Source organism: Miscanthus floridulus, chromosome 6, assembly GCF_019320115.1.
Source record: "Miscanthus floridulus cultivar M001 chromosome 6, ASM1932011v1, whole genome shotgun sequence".
NCBI lineage: Eukaryota > Viridiplantae > Streptophyta > Magnoliopsida > Poales > Poaceae > Miscanthus > Miscanthus floridulus.
The window spans coordinates 23278466-23299158 of NC_089585.1; the positions used below are offsets into that span (position 1 = coordinate 23278466).

Below are 20693 nucleotides of genomic sequence, written 5' to 3' on the forward strand. Positions count from 1 at the left end.
GCGGCGGTGCGGCGGGGATGCGCGGGCGTGCGGTGTGTGTGTCGTCTGCACGATTTGAGGGAGAAACGACTAAGTGAATGCCTCTGTTTACCGAGTGCCTAGATATACGGCACTCGGTAAACTCAAGCACCGCAGCCCAATTACATGTGGGCCTGGTACATGTTTACCGAGTGCCCAGATCTACGGCACTCGGTAAACAGAAGCACCGCAGCCCAATAACATGTGGGCCTGGTACATGTTTACCGAGTGCCTAGATCTACGGCACTCGGTAAAGAGACAGGTGGGCCGTGGCTAATCTTTACCGAGTGTTTGAGGTCACACTCGGTAAAAGTCTCCATTATTTCATGCAAAACAAAAATGAAAAAATGCCAATTTAATCCTAAAATTCACCAAACTTTCACATGAACTATTTCATGTCATCTATTTACTATCTAAAAAATTCCAAGTTCAAATCATAATGTTGAATTTCACTCTTAATAGAAATCCTACTCGTCATTGTGAATGTTTAGTGTCTCTTTGGGAGATGTACCGGTTCGGCAGCGACGAATGTAAAAATACTTCCGAAACGTTATGAAAATTTTTCTATAATATAGATGTATGCTTCAATGTTAATTCTTCCAATCTCGTGATTTATCGAGTTCGATTTTAATTATTACAATTAAATTTACACGATATGTATCTAATTATCATAAAGAATGAAAATTTTGTGAAATATAGTAAATAAATCGAAATAAACACCATATTTTGGAATGGAGTACTAAATATCATATGTGGATAGAGGAAAAAGAATGAAGGGAAAAACAAGAAATTTGGTTGAATTTTACCGAGTGTTGCGCCAGTACACTCGGTAAAAGATAGTGTTTACCGAGTGTTGTGAACTTACACTCGGTAAAACGTTATTATTACCGAGTGCAAATACTTCTACACTCGGCAAACATGTCATGCCGTGATGCCGTTTGGCGCACGGTTGGTATACTAGGAGACGTGGCAGCTCAATACCGAGTGTCTCTTTTTACCGAGTGCGCCCCTTCGGTAAAATTATAGTTCTACCGAGTGTTTGAGGTTACCGAGTGTTCGGACTCGGTAAAGAGGTCTACTACCGGGTGTTTATGTTTTCCGAGTGTTGGCACTCGGTAATAAATGTTTTCCGAGTTTCCCGACTTTTGACACTCGGTAATTGTCTGGGCACTCGGTAACTACACAGTCTCCGGTAGTGAATACATAAAGTAACAACAGATGCAGGGCCAGCAACCATGGACAAACAAAATATGCAATCCACAGGACAGCAAATGAGGCCTTTGAGGTGCATGGGACTATCAGCAGCAGTATCAGATATAATTAAGTAAACTGTATTTGATCGTCAGTAATCCAACCGTACTAATCGCAGAATTCCAGTTCCTTTATCGGTCAATTATTTATCAAGAAAACTATTGATTGAATAATTAACACTCAACTCTAGTGACCTACTGCAGTTGGGTCAAAACTGAACAAATCATGCAAATGACCGTGCTATATGAAATTTGAAACATCTTGAACAAATTTCTGGATCCGAACAGTTTGTTGCTATTCAAACCCGAGAGAACCTAGAATTCATTGATGCTACGGGAGATTATATATTATTCTTCAGAAACTCTCAACGTATGACTACACCCAAAAATAAAAATATAATCAAAGTTTCTTCACTTCCTTTTGATAAAAGACAAAACAAAGCTACAGACTTTATCATGCATCGTGTGACCCGCAGTAGTAGCCTAGGGCAGGAGCGTTACGTCAGCGCAGATCCACACTATCAGGTTAGAATCCCAGACGAACTCGTGGCGAAATTGCAAGACAAGCAAACCCCAATGTAAGTATGCGCGTGTACCTGGAAGATCGGGGGCCATAGGGGGTGGTAGCAAACGGGGCAGTCGAGGATGTCGAGCTCCATGCTCACGTCGGTGGCCGCGGCGGCGGCCTTCCTCCGCTTCACGGCGCCGGTGCACTCGCCTTCTTCCGGCTCCTGCGGCGCCATTGATTCCTTCGTGGCTTCGTCCTCCTCCCTTCCCGCAGCCCGCGCGGCGGCGCGGTCAAGCCAACGGCTCCCGACGACGGAAAGAGGGGCGCCGCCGCCGCCTCCTGAAGCAGACGAGAAAAGGGAAAATTAAAGAAGAGGGAGAGAGGTTCTGTAGAAGTTTCGAAACAAGAAGGGGAAGGGGGAAAATTAAAGAAGGGGGAACGCTAGACGTACCCGGCATGGTGTCACAAAAATAGGATTGAGAAAATATAGTCTTAAATATAGATATATTGTTATTTATAGAGTTATAGATGTATACTGCACTAGCAAATTTTGTGATTCTTCATTGTTTGAGAAAAACTTTTTTTAAGACAGCAAAAGCATGTGCTTTGTCGTAATATTATCTATACTTAATAATAAAGAGGCAAAATTTCTCTCCACCTATTTTTTGGTTCGGCCATCCCTTAACTAACTTTGTGAGTATGAAAAACCGCCTATACCCCTTCTCTTTATATAACTACGAATATAATCCAATTAGATCTCTCCGATTTCGGGTGAATAGAAATCTTAATCCAAATAGAAAAAGTATAATAATATGGACAACTATAAATCCTAATCCGATTATATCTCTCCGATTTTGGGTGAATAGGAATCTTAATCCAAATAGAAAAAATATAATAATATGGACAATTAGGAATCTTAATCCAATTAGATCTCTCCAACTCCGAGTAACCGAAATAGGAATCTTAATCCAAATGCAAAAATATAAGAATAGAAATCTAATAAAGAGGAAAGAATGATAGATTTTCTTTGTTTAGTTTGTTTTCTTTTCTTTTTTCATCTTTTTTTGGTTTGCCCGTTTTTACTTGCTCCGAGTACGTGTCGCTTTACGTTTATTTGGACGATTTTCACTTGGCTCTGAATATGATCTGATTTTTTTCCATGGCTATTTCCTAGAGTACATTTCAATTTTTGTCATGACTGTTTTCTACTTGGCTTCAAGTGTGCTCAAAGTTTTTACTCGTGGATGTTTTTGACACTAGCTCGATTTTTCTGATCTTGTTTTCATTGTTTTATTCACCTGGTTTTTTCGTATTCTAAGAAATATAATAAGAGTAAAAACAAACAATAAATAAGAGATCAAATCCATTTTAATCTTTGACTCCTTAAGAAACAACGATTTTTACCACTAAGTTAATTTATTTTTTTTGACTCAAACTCATGACCCGTGCTACAACTCACTACGTATTGGATCCCGTTGCAACGCATGGGCATGTTTGCTAGTATTATTAAAAAAAAGGAATTGTCTAGTTTTAAAAGGATATCAATTCAAAAATCACACAACTATGAGGTAATCACTCTGTCAACAACTGAACTAAACACAATAAAACAATTATGTGTTTTTCTAGCAAGACAACCAAAAAACATCCGTTACAACTACAACCTCACCGAACAACTCGCTCGCCGAACAACTCGCTGCTCGTACAACAGAACTTAAAGGGCAACAACTTCTCCAAATATTGCTAGCAAAAACCTCCGGGACACACAACTATGCTCAAGGACAAGTTCCTCATGAATGCAATCCTAGCCTGATATCTCAACTCAATCTGCACATGAGCATTTATAGACTAAAAAGAAAGAAAGAATGCAACAAATCAAACAAGGAGCAACTCTAAATCATAGAAACTCTACACAAGGTGGTGTATGGCACCAATTAAGGAACCTCCATTGCAATGCCTCCAATAAAAAAAAATATCATGATCGTCCACCCATCTGGACTAAGGTGGAGTTTCCCACATACACACACCCCTAAGGCCATCTGCAGTGAGGCGGACCAAATAGCTAGCGAGTCAGATGAGAGAGAAAGCAAAGCAAAGTATTTTATTCTTCTCTTTTTATCTGGTCCCACATCTTCTCTCGCAGAAACTTGAAGCGCGTGAAATCGCCCGACGATGGCCTGTCAGCCGGTTTATCGGCTAGCTTAATATCAACCGAACACTCTGTCGCTCATCGCTAGCTGCGTGCCTCCCTCCTCTCTCCGTCTTCCATGTGGAGCTGGGTCGGCGACGTCGCCCGCCATTGCGGACGCCGCAAGGAAGCAAAACTATAGCAACGGTTGGGCAGACCGACCATGGAAGCGACGACTACACAGACCGCATCACGTCGAGCCACACACGCAACAGGAGCAGAGCCACTAGGAGAAGGGTATGCAGCCAGAAGTAAAGGCTATTTTTGGTGTGTATGTGGTATTTGTATCCATTGGATCAAATTCAAATAAAAAGTTCTTTTCAAAATAATTGGATACTACATACAGAGTAGATATTTAAATTTTAGACGAATACTCCCTCTGTCCCATTACTGATGTTGTTTTAGCTTTCAAAATTAGTCCAAAAAAGAATGTCGTTTGAGGTAGCATACAGGTCATGCACCCTAGTAAAGCAACTTTACTATGCTTTGACAAGATATCTACAGCTTGTTCGCTGGTTGGTTTCTAGGCTGATAAGTTCGGTTGGTGCTGGTTTATTGTGAGAGAAAAACACTATATCATAGCTGATAAGCTCTGGCTGAACAGGCTGCTAAGCAATTGGCGTGGTGAAAAGTTGATCTATCCGCTGGTGGCGTTCCTCACTGTATCAACGACGGGAAGTCTGAGCAGCATGTTTCTTGCAGAGTTTATAGCAGGGTCATTCTACTTTGTTCTTCGTATCCGGTACAAGTCCCAGAACGACAATAATATTGGGACCGAGGGAGTATAACCAAGCAACCATTGAATACAAAACCTGTCAAAAAAATAAAACAAACAAATACATTGATGGTGGAAATACAAATTTCCAGCAACATATTTGAAAAAACAAACTTCAGAATTTATTTCTCTCACCCCACACGACCAGGGTGTGATCCTGTAACAAAAGGCCGTCATTGTCAGATGAGATTGGGTGCTTGCGGTTGCTGAAATTTCCCTGATGACCAGTGGATTTTAAGCATAGAGTTTTTCTTCATGACTCAGGTATGCATTATTGCACATACGTATATGCGGATATGCCAAAAAAAAAAAAACTGTAGTTTCCAAACCGACTAATATGGATAAAACAAAGATGTTTGCATCCGAACTAGCATGATTGTTACCGATGTGCAATTAACTGGAGGCACCTGATGAATAAGGAAACATATATCTATTGTGTGCTTCCTGCCCATTTTAGTTGGGGGTTACTGGGCCACCTGCTGAGGAGTTGTTTATGTCGGGCCTACCAAAATCTGAATACACAAATAAAAAAGTGTACCATAAATTAGATACCTATATTTGCATCAAAACCCATCGACACATAATTCTTCCCAGAACGCAATTAACAAGGTGGAACTGATAATTATCATAATCTCAACCAAAAAAAACTTATAATTACCACTACAGCTTGGTACCAAACTGATTATGCACTAGTGCAATGGCAAACGATAGGGGTACTTGCTGCTATACGCTACAGTAGCATTTACATATGGTTGGTAACTACTTTGAAGGGTCTCACTTGACCTAAAACGAAAAGGATGGCGAGTAACACTGAGCACCCAAGGTGCCGGTTTTTTCATGTTGAAATGCTGAATCCTTCTTCATAGTGACACAGATTCTGCTGTCCTCGTCTACATAGAACCTGGGCAAAATGAACAGGTAATAATCCCTCGGTAAACCGTCAGAAAGTGTCGTGCTTGGCACTTTCTGAAGACTGGGTGTGGTACGAATTGTGCTTCCAGAAGCTGAAGGGAACAGCAGAGCGGAATTTATGCTCAGTATCATGAGGCTGCACATTGAACACCGAGATGACACAGCCAGTTGTTCGTCTTCGCTGGAGATAACATTGTTAGATTAATTTAGGCCAGGCCCATTATTTATTCTAATTAATCAAATAAACTTCAAAGACCCACAATTATTGTTAAGTGGAAAAGTGATTAGTACCATATGGGAAATTCACTAAAAGGGTTATCAACTTAAATAGTGAGTCTTAGGACTCTCACATAGACAAGTTGAGAGGGAGAACCGGGAGGCCACACGCGCGCCGCCCGCGCGCGCGCGACGCGACGTGGCCTGAGACCCGACTCTTCCTCTTCCTCCTCTCCGCAACATCTGAGCGCTGAGCTGTTCGTCTGCATCTCCGACCGGAGTTCCCTGCGCGCACAGGGAACTTCGGTAGCAGGCCTCCGGAACTTCCTCCGTCAAGCGTACCTGCACGGGTAGGCGGGGAATGAAGTTTTTGGGGAGCGCCGGCTTCCCGGTGCGACTGCTGCCCCGTCTGTAGTTTCCTGTTCGGGGGGCGCTCCCCGGTGCGACTGCTGCCCCGTCTGCAGTTTCCTGTTTGGGGGCTTCTGCTTCCTGACGGGAGAGTCTCGTTCTACTGCTCCGACGCCATACCTGCACACCTGCAGGAGTCTCCCGGCGCGACCTCCTCTGCAACATGGTGGACACGAGGAGGACTGGTGGCCGCACCAACACCAACGACGGAGAAGATGGTGGCTCACTGTCCGCGGGTACCGGCAGTCTCACCCTAGGGTATAAATCTAATCCCACTGTGTGCTATTGTTCATATGCTATTCTGTTAGCGGTTTTAGCGCACTTGGTTGCTGCACTGTTAAATACTATCTGCAGTAGTGGTGTGGTTACAGTATGGTTAGTGGTACTGTTACTATTGTTTAAGTCGTATTTATGGATTAATATAAGTCGTAAATTGACCAAATGTTCAACAATCCAAAAACTTGATAGGCCATTTTTAGCTGCTAGTTTTGCTGCGTCACTAAAACCACCACCATTGAAAGATGATGGATCCAACTATAAAGTGTGGCGTGTCCGCTCCAAGCTGTGGTTCACTAGTATGCGTTGTGAGCACGTGATCAAGGGAAAGCGCATTGAACCTCCTTTCTCTCACGAGGAGGAGATTAAGTTCAATGAGGCAGATAACTTGTTCAAGGGGGGTCTCATCAGCATATTAGCTGAAACCATGGTGCAAGTGTACATGGATATGGACACTGGCAAGGACATGTGGGATGCACTTGAGGCCAAGTTTGGTGTTGCCGATGCTAGCACTGAATTGTACATCATGGAGAAGTTCTATGACTACAAGATGGTCGATGATCGATCTGTAGTAGAGCAGGCTCATGAGATACAGATGCTAGCAAAGGAACTCCAGAACAATGAGTGTGAGTTGCCTGACAAGTTTGTGGCCGGCGGTATCATCGCTAAGCTGCCACCTACTTGGTCGAGCTTTGCCACTACTCTAAAGCACAGGAGGCAAGTGTTCAGTGTGACTGATCTCATTGCTACTCTTAGTGTGGAGGAGAATGCTAGGGCAAAGGACACTCATGGCAAGAAAGCGCATGAGGAAAGTTCTAGCGCCAATCTGGTGCAAAAGAACTTTCATGCCGCACAGAGGAAGAAGAAAAATAGGCTTGCAGTCAAGCCTAAAGCTGTAACTTTTAAGAAGAAGGGCAAGGAAAAAGAAAAGGGCCTTTGCTTTGTCTACGGTGCATCTGACCATTAGGCAAAAGAGTGCCCTGACCGTAAGGACAAGCAGAAGAAGTCCGCAAACATGGTTGTTAGCGAATCTGGAGGATCTAGGTACGATAATCATCTACCTACAGTTTTTTCAGTTTGACTCTCGCCTGAGTGGTGGGTTGACACGGGTGCTAACATTCATGTTTGTTCTGATGTTTCTTTGTTTTCTTCTTATCAGGAACAAAGAGGTTGCTCCTTGGTGATGGGAAACGGTACGCATGCTGCTGTACTTGGTGTTGGTACGATCAATCTGAAGTTTACTTCGGGAAAGATCGTGTAGCTAAAGAACGTGCAGCATGTCCCCTCCATCAAAAAGAATCTCATTAGTGGATCTCTATTATGTAGAGATGGCTTTAGACTTGTATTTGAGTCCAATAAATGTGTTGTATCCAAGTATGAAACCTTTGTTGGAAAAGGCTATGAAAGCGGAGGCTTGTTTCGCTTCTCTTTGATGGATTCTTGTGATAAAATTGTGAACCATGTGAGAAATAATAATGAGTCTAATGTTTGGCATTCCCGACTCTATCACATCAATGTTGGTTGTATGACGCGCTTAGCTAGTTTAAAATTAATCCCTAAAATCGATCTGGTCAAAGGGTCTAAGTGCCATGCTTGTGTTCAAGCGAAGCAACCTCGCAAGCCTCACAAGGCTGTAAAAGAGGCGAGAAATTTGGCACCGCTAGATCTCATTCATTCTGATCTGTGCGAGATGAATGGTGTATTGACCAAAGGAGGAAAGAAATATTTCATGACTCTTATTGATGATAGCACTAGATTTTGCTATGTGTACTTGCTAAAAACAAAGGATGAAGCAATGCATTATTTTAAAATCTATAAAGCTGAAGTAGAGAACCAATTGGAAAGAAAAATCAAACGATTGAGGTCTGACCGTGGGGGAGAATACTTTTCACATGAGTTTGATTCATTCTGCGAGGAACATGGAATTATTCATGAGAGGACGCCTCCATACTCCCCCCAATCCAATGGGATTGCCGAACAAAAGAATCGCACTCTAACTGATTTAGTTAACGCCATGTTAGACACTGCGGGACTTTCCAACGAATGGTGGGGTGAGGCTATATTGACGGTATGTCATGTCCTGAATAGAGTTCCTACAAAGAATAAAGAAGTAACACCATTCGAGGAATGGGAAAAGAAAAGGTTGACTCTCTCATACCTACGCACTTAGGGATGCTTGGCCAAGGTGAATGTGCCAATCGTCAAAAAGCACAAACTTGGACCAAAAACTGTAGATTGTGTGTTCCTCGGTTACGCTTTACACAGCATCGGCTATAGATTCCTAGTTGTAAGCTCTGGAGTACCTGACATGCGTGTTGGTGCAGTGATTGAGTCCAGAGATGCTACATTTTTTGAGAATGAATTTTCTATGAGAGAAAATGAACCTAGCACATCTAGTCAAAAAACCTGTTGATTCCCCCGTGGCGCCAACAGAACATCTTGAACAAACATGTGTTGAGAATCCAGAGGAGGATAATAGTGGAGCTACTCGAAAGAGTAAGAGACAGAGGACTGTAAAGTCTTTTGGTGATGATTTCACTATATACCTCGTGGATGACACTCCAAGCACCATTGCTGAGGCATTTTCCTCTCCCGACGCTGACTACTGGAAGGAAGCAGTGCGAAGTGAGATGGATTCAATTATGACCAATGGAACTTGGGAGATTGTTGATCGTCCTTACGGGTGCAAGCCTGTAGGATGTAAATGGGTGTTCAAGAAAAAGCTTAGGCCTGATGGTACGATTGAAAAGTACAAGGCAAGGCTTGTGGCTAAGGGTTATACCCAGAAAGAAGGCGATGACTTCTTTGATACTTATTCACCAGTGGCCCGATTGACCACAATCCGAGTACTGCTTGCCCTGGCTGCGTCTCATGGTCTTTTCGTTCATCAGATGGATGTTAAGATGGCTTTCCTAAATGGGGAGCTAGATGAGGAGATCTACATGGATCAACCTGATGGCTTCGTAGTAGAAGGTCAAGAAGGAAAGGTGTGTAAATTATTGAAGTCTTTGTATGGCCTAAAACAAGCACCTAAGCAATGGCATGAAAAGTTTGATAAAACTATGACATCTGCTGGTTTTGTTGCGAATGAAACCGACAAATGTGTATACTACCGCTATGGTGGGGGAGGAGTAATCCTGTGCTTGTATGTGGATGACATACTAATCTTTGGGACAAGCCTCAATGTGATTGAGGAAGTCAAGGACTTTCTGTCAAAGAGCTTTGACATGAAGGATTTGGGAGTGGCTGATGTGATACTAAACATCAAACTTCTAAGGGGAGAAAATGGTGGGGTAACACTTGTACAAACTCACTATGTGGAAAAGGTACTGAGTCACTTTGGTTATAGTGACTGCAAGCCCGTGTCCACTCCCTATGATCCAAGCGTGATCCTAAGAAAGAACCGAAGAATAATGAGGGATCAGTTGAGATACTCCCAAATAATCGGCTCGCTAATGTACTTGGCTAGTGCAACGAGGCCTGACATCTCATTTGCTGTGAGCAAATTAAGCCGGTTTGTTTCAAATCCGGGAGATGATCATTGGCGTGCTCTTGAAAGAATATTGCGCTATCTAAAGGGAACGTCGAGCTTTGGCATTCACTATACGGGGTACCCGAAGGTACTCGAGGGCTATTGTGATGCAAATTGGATATCTGATGCTGATGAGTTAAAAGCCACAAGTGGATATACATTCACACTTGGAGGTGGCGCTGTTTCCTGGAAGTCTTGCAAGCAGACCATCTTAACAAGGTCAACAATGGAAGCAGAACTTGCAGCACTTGATACCGCTACTGTTGAGGCTGAATGGCTCCGTGAGCTCCTTATGGATTTGCCGGTGGTTGAAAAACCTGTGCCCGTAATTTCTATGAACTGTGATAACCAAACAGTAATTATCAAGATAAACAGTTCAAAGGACAACATGAAGACCACTAGACATGTAAAGCGGCGGTTAAAATCTGTCAGAAAATTGAGAAACTCCGGAGTAATAGCATTGGACTATGTCCATACGTCTAAAAATCTGGCAGATCAATTTACTAAGGGACTATCTTGTAATGTGATAGATAGTGCATCGAGTGAGATGGGACTGAGACCCACATGAAGTTCTATCGTGGTGGCAACCTGTCCTATGTGATCAGAGATCCCGTGAATTAGGATGGTGAAACAAGCTATGGGTAGACTGAGGGAAGAGATCCTTTTTAATAAAGGTCAATCTCTTGAGTAATGCACTTCTCTTTCTATCTGTATGGCAGGATGATAAATACCTCAATGTGATCCGAGTGGCTTAATGAGAAGCAAAGATGTCGGCCTACAGGGCATCTTGAAGGAACACACCTATGTGAGTTCGATTGCTAGTCGCAATCTATGAGATTTGGGTGATCTCTAGATACTCATGAATAGGCCAGGAGTATGACTTATATGCTCCAACCAGAGGGGATGCTACAGGCAGCCTAGTATTAGTAAAGGAATCGAGTGAGCCTCACTTTGCCCAAAACTGTCAATTCAAGGCATAGTCCATTGGTCAGTTGTAAATGAGTGTAAACTCCTTTTCTAGATGGATGTTCAACTTAACAGTCTTCATCGAAACACTGGTATATCAAACAAGCTCAGATCTGAAGACATTAACTGTGGACTTCTGAAGTTTGGTGTGGATTGTTAGATTAATTTGGGCCACGCCCATTATTTATTCTAATTAATCAAATAAACTTCAAAGGCCCACAATTATTGTTAAGTGAAAAAGTGATTAGTACCATATGGGAAATTCACTAAAAGGGTTATCAACTTAAATAGTGAGTCTTAGGACTCTCACATAGACAAGTTGAGAGGGAGAACCGGGAGGCCACACGCGCGCGCCGCCGCCGAGCCGAGCCGCGCCGCCCGCCCGCGCGCGCGACGCGCCGGGCCGTGGGCCGTGGGCTGGTTTGGTTTGGCCTGGTTTTGTCGCTTGGCCCAACCAAAACCCTAGCCGCCGCAGCCAACTCCCAACGCCCAACCACCCTGTCCAAGTTCATTCCCCCGACAGGACCTAACGGACAGATGGGGAATTGCGTGGCTATAATGAGGGGAGGGCGCCCCTGTTCCAGGGGTGCGAGACCCGACTCTTCCTCTTCCTCCTCTCCGCAACATCTCCGACACCGCACCTGCAGGAGTCTCCCGGCGCGACCTCCTCTGCAACATGGTGGACACGAGGAGGACTGGTGGCCGCACCAACACCAACGACGGAGAAGATGGTGGCTCGCTGTCCGCGGGTACCGGCAGTCTCACCCTAGGGTATAAATCTAATCCCACTGTGCGCTATTGTTCATATGCTATTCTGTTAGCGGTTTTAGCGCACTTGGTTGCTGCACTGTTAAATACTATCTGCAGTAGTGGTGCGGTTACAGTATGGTTAGTGGTACTGTTACTATTGTTTAAGTCGTATTTATAGATTAATATAAGTCATAAATTGACCAAATGTTCAACAAACATGAACCCCTTTCTTCACGTCGGCGTAAAAGCACCAGCCATACCTGCACTTGGAGGAGGGCCAGTGGTGCTCTGTGGTGAAATGCTCTTGAAGCAGTCCAGTTGATCGGAGAAGCTGCAGCCGGTGTCAGGACAGAAGCATGGCGCGTACTGGCACTTTGTCTCATGACCTGCCCTTTCATAGTAGCTTGTCTTCAGGGAGCATCCATACTTGGTGTTGGAGCAAGGAACTTGGATAGATTCAATGATTTTTTCAACCCCGTGGCAGCGGTTGTAGTTGCTTTCACGGGAGCAGTGGTGACATTTCTTATGTTTTTGGAGCTTGCCATGGCAGGATGAACATATGAGATGTCCCACAGCACACTGCAGGTTAGAAATAAATCAGTATGAACATTATGGTTGCTGAAGTAGTTAAGACTAGTTGATGGAAGACTCAACCTGGTCCTAAGCACGTAATGCATAAAGCAACTATAGCTGCAAGGTCAGCATGGATGAACAAGTAGATTTCAGTTATGCACTAATAGGGTGTTTGGTTTGAGGAATCAAACTACTCTATATAAGCTGGTGCATCACGTATCAACCCATTCCATTCCATAAACCAAACAAAAAAAAAATTGAGAAATGAGAGGATGATGGACTAATCCATTCCACAAACCAAACACCCTATTAATTAACAAGCTTGTAGAACAGTAAATATCAGGTACTTGAAGTTGCATGGAACTGAACTTGGGTGTGCATATCTGAGAAGTATTACATTGTTATCATAACTGTTAGTCGTACGCTCAAACTAACATGTAGATAGGAAAATAGACAAAAATGCAAACCAACAGTACAACACTCCTGGGCTGTTCATCAAATAACAGACAAGTTTTGTTTAAAACATCACGTTATCTTTCCCCTTTTCTTTTTGCAACAAAGGGCATCATGTAGGTTCATAAGTAATAGTTCCTTCTTCCTTGAAATATAGTGTTCATCAAGAGCGATGTTTAGGCACACAGAGAAGTGGCGAATTTTAGCATCATTTGTACAGGGGACCACAATGTACAGCAGAAAAGTTTCAACACAAAAATTGTAGGTTAAAGAGGCTAAATTCAGCAGCATAATCTATATGTCTAGAATGGTAGAATCAGGTTTCACCTACTTTTCGCTATTTTCATGTTATCAGTCAGCAGTCAATTATGTGTACCTAGCCAAAGTTCTAGGGCTTTCGACATTTTTCTGTTGTTATAGCTAAAAGTTTTGTCTACAACAAACTAAACACATCTATCTCAACCTAACCTTTTCTTCTGGATGAAATTGCAATATCTTGTTTATTCAAAGATTAACCATTCTAGCGAAAGATTGGTAAATGCCTAAATGGTAACAGTGGTCTTCAGGTGCATGGAAGTAGAATTTTCTTGAATGCACCAATTTTTCTTAAGACCTGTTGCATTTAACATTTATCTAAAATTAGTAGTTTGGTTGCTGCAGTGACTCGGTTCACAAATAAAAAATGTCAGTTGTTGGAACTTTAGTGGCTTGTTAAAAAAAGAAACAAGACAGTAATATGCTAGCTTCTTTGGTGTTGTTTTCTGTTGTCTTAAGATCAAAGCACCGCCAACAAGGACATCATCAAACCAGAAACCCAGCCCAAAGTTTTGTTGATTTCTCAAAACATTGGATCATATTTACGAAGGGGAAATTTCGCCCCATACTATTATCTACATAAAACGAATAGGTTACTGTGAAATCAATGTGCTCCAAATGGTGTGTAGACTGTTATACTAATTGCGGCCATTATATATGATTAAATGACGGGAAAGCATTTTTAGCACCATATTACCAAAAAGAGCAGAAGCGACCAGTAACAAATAATTCTCATCTGAATTTCTCTTTGTAATCAAATTCACATCTAAATTTCGACCAGTAACAAAAGGAGACTGCAACACAGGAACAGAAAAATTATTGATGAGCGATGGGGCGCAACGGATGTACCTGGAAAATTGGAGGCTGTAGGGGCCCAAAGCAGACGGGGCAGTGACCTCTAGCTCCATGGTGACGCTGGTGGCGGCGCTATCCGGATCCTTCCTCTTACGGCTTCTCTCTTCTTGCTGCGCTTCCTCGGTTTGCATCCTGGAGTCGCTGTTGCTCATCTCCCTACCGCCCTAAATCAGGAAGTCACGCGCGGTCTCCTCACAGAGGGGAACCGGACAAATGGCGGCGGCGAAGCTCGACGGGGCAGGAGGGGCGAAATGATCGATTTCTCCGGCCACTGCGAGCAAGAGAACAAAATTAATCTAGCAAGACGACAGTTACTACGGGATGTAGCAGCACCGGCGGAGCCACGTTATGGCGGGGGCGTTATGGCCATAGAGGGCTCCGGCCCCCCCTTGCCTCAAAAAAAAAAATGAAGATATATGCTGCAGTGCAGCGTATATGTGCTGTTGTATAAGTTTGGATGGCTAGGCTAGCTAATTCAGCCTATAAGGTATAGGCGATGGGCCACCGGCCACATACAAGTCAACCCATTATGCACGCAGGAGCCACATGGCACCTGTGACCTGGTATTGCTCAACATGCAAAGCAAAGGGGAAGAAAATAATCCACATCCACTGAGTGGCCAAGACAGCCGGTGGAGACTCACAGACGATGATAAGGCGACGAGCCGGAAGCCAGAGGTCGGAGCTGTCGATGCCTCACAGCGGCCTTCCCAGTTGACTCGCCGACTCATCATCGGCCCCCGCCGGTTGGCGGCGGTGCCCCCACGCCCACGCTTGTTCATCTCTGTTTCATAGACCATGTAGTTTAGAACCAAAACTTATTTCTATAGAACTTCTCTATATATATTGTCTCGGATTTGACAAATCCGCCCCCCCCCCCCCCTATATTAGGCTTCACGCTCCGCCACTGTGTAGCAGTAGCGCGACGCGATGCGATGTGCAGAATGCTCACCGGGACTATGGGTCTGGGGCCTATGGGATCCGGAGATCCGGTAGCATCTCTCGGACGCAGACCCTGGCGGCGGTTTTCTGTCTCCTCTCGCACCCCGGTAGGGAAAGGAGGGTGTTCCCGTTTTGTCCCAGCTCTTTTTTTCTTTGTTGATCGGGTTTTGTCACGGCTCTTGGGTGCTAAAAGAGTAATTACAGAGTGGTGGGTAGTTAATTATATCGGTAATTAGTTAAAAAAATTATATCAGTAATTGTGGGTGTAGGGCATCCAGCGGACGCTTCCGATGGTGAGCCGCCCGCGCTAGCCCAAGGACCGCTTCACGGTAATTCTTATCAGCTCAACCGTTAAAAAAAACTCACCTCATGAAGCGCCGCCGCACACCCGCGCCGCATCAGCGACCCCGCTCCGCCTTGGCGACCGCACTCTCCACCACGCCTCCCTCTCCACCGCCCCTTCGCTTCGCTAGCCGACATCTCCACCGCGCCATAGCGCAGCAGCCCGTCTTCCTCCCTCTCCACCATGTGTCTCGCATGATGCGCTGTCTTCTAGAGTGCGTGGACCCGTTGTGGTCTTCTCCACCGGACTTGCCGCGTCCTTCTCCACCGGAGCGGCAAGCTCCGCGTCACCGGCGAGCTCTACACCGGTGAACTCTACGCTCTGACGAGCCTCTATTCCCAAACAACAAGGAGATATTACGCTGAAAGCGTGTGTTGCAAATATATGTTTCAAAGTGTTTCAGATATATGTTGCAAGTGTTTTTATATCGGTGTTGTAAAAATAGATCGAGATGATGCGCATGTTGCAATGGCTATACATGTATGTTTCAAGTATATGCGTATGTTTCATCTGTTCTATCATATTATTTTTTTACGATTAATAAACACTTGAAACATACTACTTATTTGAGGCAATACACTTCTCCTTTTCCGAAAGACGAATATAATACGCAAAGTTAAACACGCGACCAACACACTCTTAGGCGACAGTGGGACCCCGCTCTCCTCTCCCTCTCCCACGCCACCCCGCTCTCCCTCTCCCACGCGCCCACGCATTGCCGGAGTTAGGGAGTTCATGGAGACTCTAGAAGGGAGTTCGAGGGAGGCGGCCGCGACATGGAGGTGGTGGCGGGTTGAAGGGCAGCGAGCGAGGCAACGGGGGCGCCGCCAAGCGGGCGGCGCGCGGACAACCAGTTGGGCGGGGTTGGCGGCAGGGGAGTCGTCGTGGTGGTGGTCGCCGGCAAGCTGCTGAGGTAAGGTGGATTCAAGGGGCAGGGACAGGTTGTGGGTGGCGCGGCGAGGCAGCTCGCCGCTGGCTACCGATGGTGGAGGCGAGGGTGAGGGCGGGATGAGGACGAGGACAACGCCGATGAGCTTCCGTAAAGTTAGGGGAGGGCAGGGCGGAGCGGCGCGGCTGGCCGGGGCGGTGGAGGAGACCGGGTGGGGGAGGAAGGGCGCATCGGCGAGGAAGAAGGGCACACGGCACTAGACGAAGAATGGCGCGCGTTCCCTGAATGTGCTACCGGTGGCGGCATATCCTCGTCCAATATAATAATATAATAAAATATATAGCCGCTGGTCTGCTCCAGCGTGATGTGCGCGCCTGTTTTTTTCAGGCTATATGACCTTGTTCATAGTGACACGGATTTTACCGTCCTTCTCCAGACAGAATTTGGGCACAAGAACGGACATGGAGCAGTCCCGCTCCCACGGTATCCCATCAGCAAGCGTCGTGCTTGGCACTTGGAATTCTAAAGACTGTATATGGAACGAGTTGTTCACCTCACACTGGAATTTCGTCTGGCGAGGCCGTACGCGGAACACGGAGACGACGCAGCCCAGCGGCGCAGCAGGCGCCACGTCGAGAAGGAACAGGCGCCCGTCGTCGTCCTCGCCGGAGAGGACGACGACGACGTGCGCCGCTTCCTGTACCGGCGGCACGTCGACGGAGAAGGACCGCGCGTAGCTGAACCTGGCGGAGGGCCAGCGATGCTCGGCGGTGAAGTGGGCGAGGAGCATCCCGGTTGATCCGGTGAAGCCGCAGCCGGTCTCCGGGCAGAAGCACGGCGCGTGCGGGCATGTCTCTGCGTGACCTGCCTTTGAGTAGTAGCTTGTCTTCACGGCTCACCCGTACTCTGCGTTGGAGCAAGGGACTTGGATGGATCCAAGGACTTTTTCTATCGCGTAGCTGCGTTCGTAGACGACGCTTTTGAGAGAGCAGTGGTGGCATTTCTTCCTTTTGGGGAGCTTGCCATGGCAGGATGAGCATATGAGATGCCCCACAGCACACTGAGAAATGCATATAAAAAACAGTATATGAGCACAATGGTTAGTCAACTGGTACATCCTAAGCATGTATTCGACTAAAAAAACGTTATTCTCACTTCTCGAGAAGTCAAAATTTAACATTCAAATTTAATAGAATAGATATACAAATACAAAAAATACTATTATTTATGATGTGTGATAATTATTTTCTCAGTTCCAAATTATAAGTCATTCTAGTCTTTTAGATGGATTTTTTTTTGCTACCCACCTAGATACATAGTAAAATCTACTTAGAAAATTCAAAATGACATACAATTTGTAACAGAGGGAGCATTATTAGATTAACAATTATGTAATATATTTTTATAGTAAACTTATGTGGTGACACAAATGTTGTTAATTTTTTATATAAACTTGGTCAAATTTTAAAAGTTCTGACTGAGACTAAATCGAGAATGATCTCCTTTCTTATTGGCAGAGGGATCGAGTAGATCAGTAGACCAGCATATGGACAGGATAAAAGTTGCAGTTATACATTCATTGAATTGATAAACCAGTAGATAGGACAAACGAAATATATGGGGTACAGTAAGTTGCATGCAACTAGGTGCCCATATAGCAGATAGAATTCGTGAACTGAATTTGCTTGTTCAGTCATTCACTCGTACTAACCACATGGGTGAGCAAGAGCACAGAAGAAAAAAATGTAAACGATCACCATTAGTAGGAAGGCACTCTCTTGTCTAATTTGTTCAAGTCGATGTACAGCTAGGCGGCGGCAACGATGCTCTCTATTCTGGCAAGCAGGCCACTAACTGGGTGGACAACATTTCACCGGAGCTCACATTGCACCGGCCGGACCTCTGTCGAGTAGTACGCCCGCGTGCACGTAAATCTCCACACGTTCCCCTAATAACTGCTTGTTCGTAAAAAAAGGGGTACAATTTACCTAAATTCTCCAATAATTAAATTCAACACATCAACGTCGAACAAAGAACTCAACAAGACGATTGAATTTTGTCCTTTTGTGATGATCGATGATGTGGGGGAAAGGAACACGACGACACGAATGTACTAGGTAGTAGCCCGTTGGTTTGGCTGTGACTTGTCGTAAATGATCGTAAATTTTGAGTCGGAATAGTATTTTTCTCTCACACAAACCAGTCAGCAATACTACTTCACGAACCAGCCAACCTCGAATACCGGAGGGCGCAAGGGCTCCGACAGATGGGGCAGTCGAGGACATCCAGCTCCATGGAGACGTTGGTGGCGGTGGCGATGGCGGCGTCGTTGGCAACGGTAGTGCGGTCCTCTTCTCCCACCTGAACCTCATCATGCCGCCGTTCCCCTCTCACTCCCAGGCAACGCACCAGCTGCCGGAACGAGTACGGGGTAGGGGCCCGTTCCATCCTCTCCTCGCATAATGCCTCCGGGCTCCGGCGCGGTGGCGGCGGCTCGATCGATCGCCCGCGCACTCCGTCGTCGGTCGTTCAACCAGACGGTCACACCTCTAGCCCCCACGTTCCTCAGCATCCTCTGTCGGTTTTTCTCCTGCTGTGTTTGTTGTGCCAGATCACGGCGTATCGCGGTCTTTCCTTTCCTCCGATCCCCGCCCGGCCGCAATCGCAACGAGAAACCAGTGCATTCCTTTTTCCTCACCACCACATCACGCGTGGGGCAGGCGCAGGCGCCTTCCTTTTTTCCTCGCCACCAGGCAGCAGATCACGCCGTGCTGCCTTCCTTCAATTCCCTCGCCACAAAAGGGAAAGTCACGGCTTGCCTTGGCCACCTCTACCTGCGCACGACGACCAGCGCTAGTTCACGGCGATCGATGCACGGCGCAGGTGCGTGCACGGTGCTGGTGTAGCGGGACGCCAGCAGCTCGGCGACGCACTTGCTTTCAATTCGTGCGGTGGTGCCGGCGCTAGGTCGACCGATCTAGAGTAGAGGTGAAGCCGATCTTTCTCTCGGCTGCGCGCCAGACGACGACGTCCCGGCCGGAGGACCTCGCCTCCTCCTCCGTCACAGCAGATAGTGCCCGCGCGGCCGCGCGCCCACGTCAACGCACGCCTGGAAGCCAAAGCACTAGCTAAGGGCCTAGCAATGGATCTGGACGCGTTTGAGTGCCCCATCTGCCTCTCCCTGTTCCAAGGATCCATCTTCCAGGCAAGCATGCAGCTCACATCTTTCAGCCTTTCTTTCATTGAGTTTGCAAAATGAGAAAATTGCATGCGTTTGTTGGTTGGCGAGTGCAAGAACGGGCACGTCGTGTGCGAGGCCTGCCGCGTCCGCATCCACGGGACTTGCCCCTCCTGCCGCGAGCCCGTCGGCGAGATCCGGTGCCGGGCGCTGGAGAACGCCATCGCCGGCATGGCCCTCCCCTGCTCGTTGAGGAGCCACGGGTGCACGCAGCTGCTCAAGCACACCGAGAGGCGGGACCACGAGGCGTTCCTCTGCCTGCACGCGCCGTTCGCGTGCCCGCTCCATGGGTGCGCCTACTCCGGGCTGCTCCTCTACGACCACATCCACGACGCGCACACCTGCATCCTCGACAACGATATCAGCTCCGTCGGGTCCGCGTGGCGGGTGTTGCTGCATCGATTTTTTTTTTTTACCTTTTTTTTAAATAAATTTCAAATCTAACACAGTTGCTTTTTTATTTTCAAATTTAACACTTTTGGCCACGCCAAAGTCCGTGGCGCGGCCAAAACACGCTGCTGCGCCACATGCATCGGCGCGGCACGATCTGCTACGTCGAACAGCGATTTTCACGTGGAAATCCTGGCCACGCCAATGCCATTGGTGCAGCAGCACTGTAGCACTACGCCATCTAGACTGGCGTGGCAAGGCGCAATCTTAGAAAAATTGTATCTTTTTCATACGATCTCGGATGAAGATGATCTTTATATAAAAATTATAACTGTCAACGATATCTATAACTTTCTAGTTTTGAGGTTTTTCAGCTAAGGTCGTTAAGATGCTCAAAAAAATTAAACAAAGTTTTAGCAGTATATTAATCGCGTACAAGCGTTATCGTCTTGGAAAAATCATATCGTTCTTATATGGTGTCAAATAGAGATACTTTCTATATGAAAGCTGTAGCCCTCGATGGGATCTACAAATTTGTAGTTGAGTTTTTGCATTTGAGATCGGTGCTCAAGAAAAATAATATCTCCATTTGTAGGTCCCATCTTAATAAAACTTTATATTATTTTTCTGAACATCTTAATGATCTAAAATGTAAAAACTCAAAACAATAAATTTTAGGTCTTATTTAGAGCTACAACTTTCATATAGAAAGTATCTCCATTTGACTCCATATAACAAAGATATGATTTTCCCAAGCGACAAGCGCTGGTACGCGATTAATATACTGCTGAAACTTTATTTAATTTTTTGAGCACCTTAACGACCTTAAATGGAAAAACTCAAAATTAGAAAGTTGTAGATCTCGTCGAGTGCTACAATTTTAGTATAGAAAGTATCTCC

At 45.7% G+C, this 20693-nt stretch overlaps 2 protein-coding genes across 2 annotated transcripts; one reads left to right on the forward strand and one right to left on the reverse strand.

Annotated features, from left to right (window-relative positions):
- Window positions 1-16553: 16553 nt before the first annotated feature.
- LOC136460348 (uncharacterized) lies at window positions 16554-16955 on the reverse strand. The gene has a single exon (XM_066460084.1). The coding sequence runs from the start codon at window positions 16953-16955 to the stop codon at window positions 16554-16556; it is 402 nt and encodes a 133-aa protein (XP_066316181.1).
- Window positions 16956-19433: 2478 nt separating this feature from the next.
- On the forward strand, window positions 19434-20023 carry LOC136460349 (putative E3 ubiquitin-protein ligase SINA-like 6). The gene is made up of 2 exons (XM_066460085.1): window positions 19434-19777; window positions 19897-20023. Exons 1-2 carry the CDS (start codon window positions 19434-19436, stop codon window positions 20021-20023), a joined length of 471 nt encoding a protein of 156 aa, XP_066316182.1.
- The last annotated feature ends 670 nt before the right edge of the window (window positions 20024-20693 follow it).

Excerpts from the sequence above, each read along its gene's own strand:
- LOC136460348 (XM_066460084.1), bottom strand. The coding sequence starts at position 16,955 with ATGCTCCTCGCCCACTTCACCGCCGAGCATCGCTGGCCCTCCGCCAGG.
- LOC136460349 (XM_066460085.1), top strand. The coding sequence starts at position 19,434 with ATGCGTTTGTTGGTTGGCGAGTGCAAGAACGGGCACGTCGTGTGCGAG. Across the intron at positions 19,778-19,896 it reads AACGATATCAGCTCCGTCGG|TCCGTGGCGCGGCCAAAACA; the intron begins GTCCGCGTGGCG and ends GCCACGCCAAAG.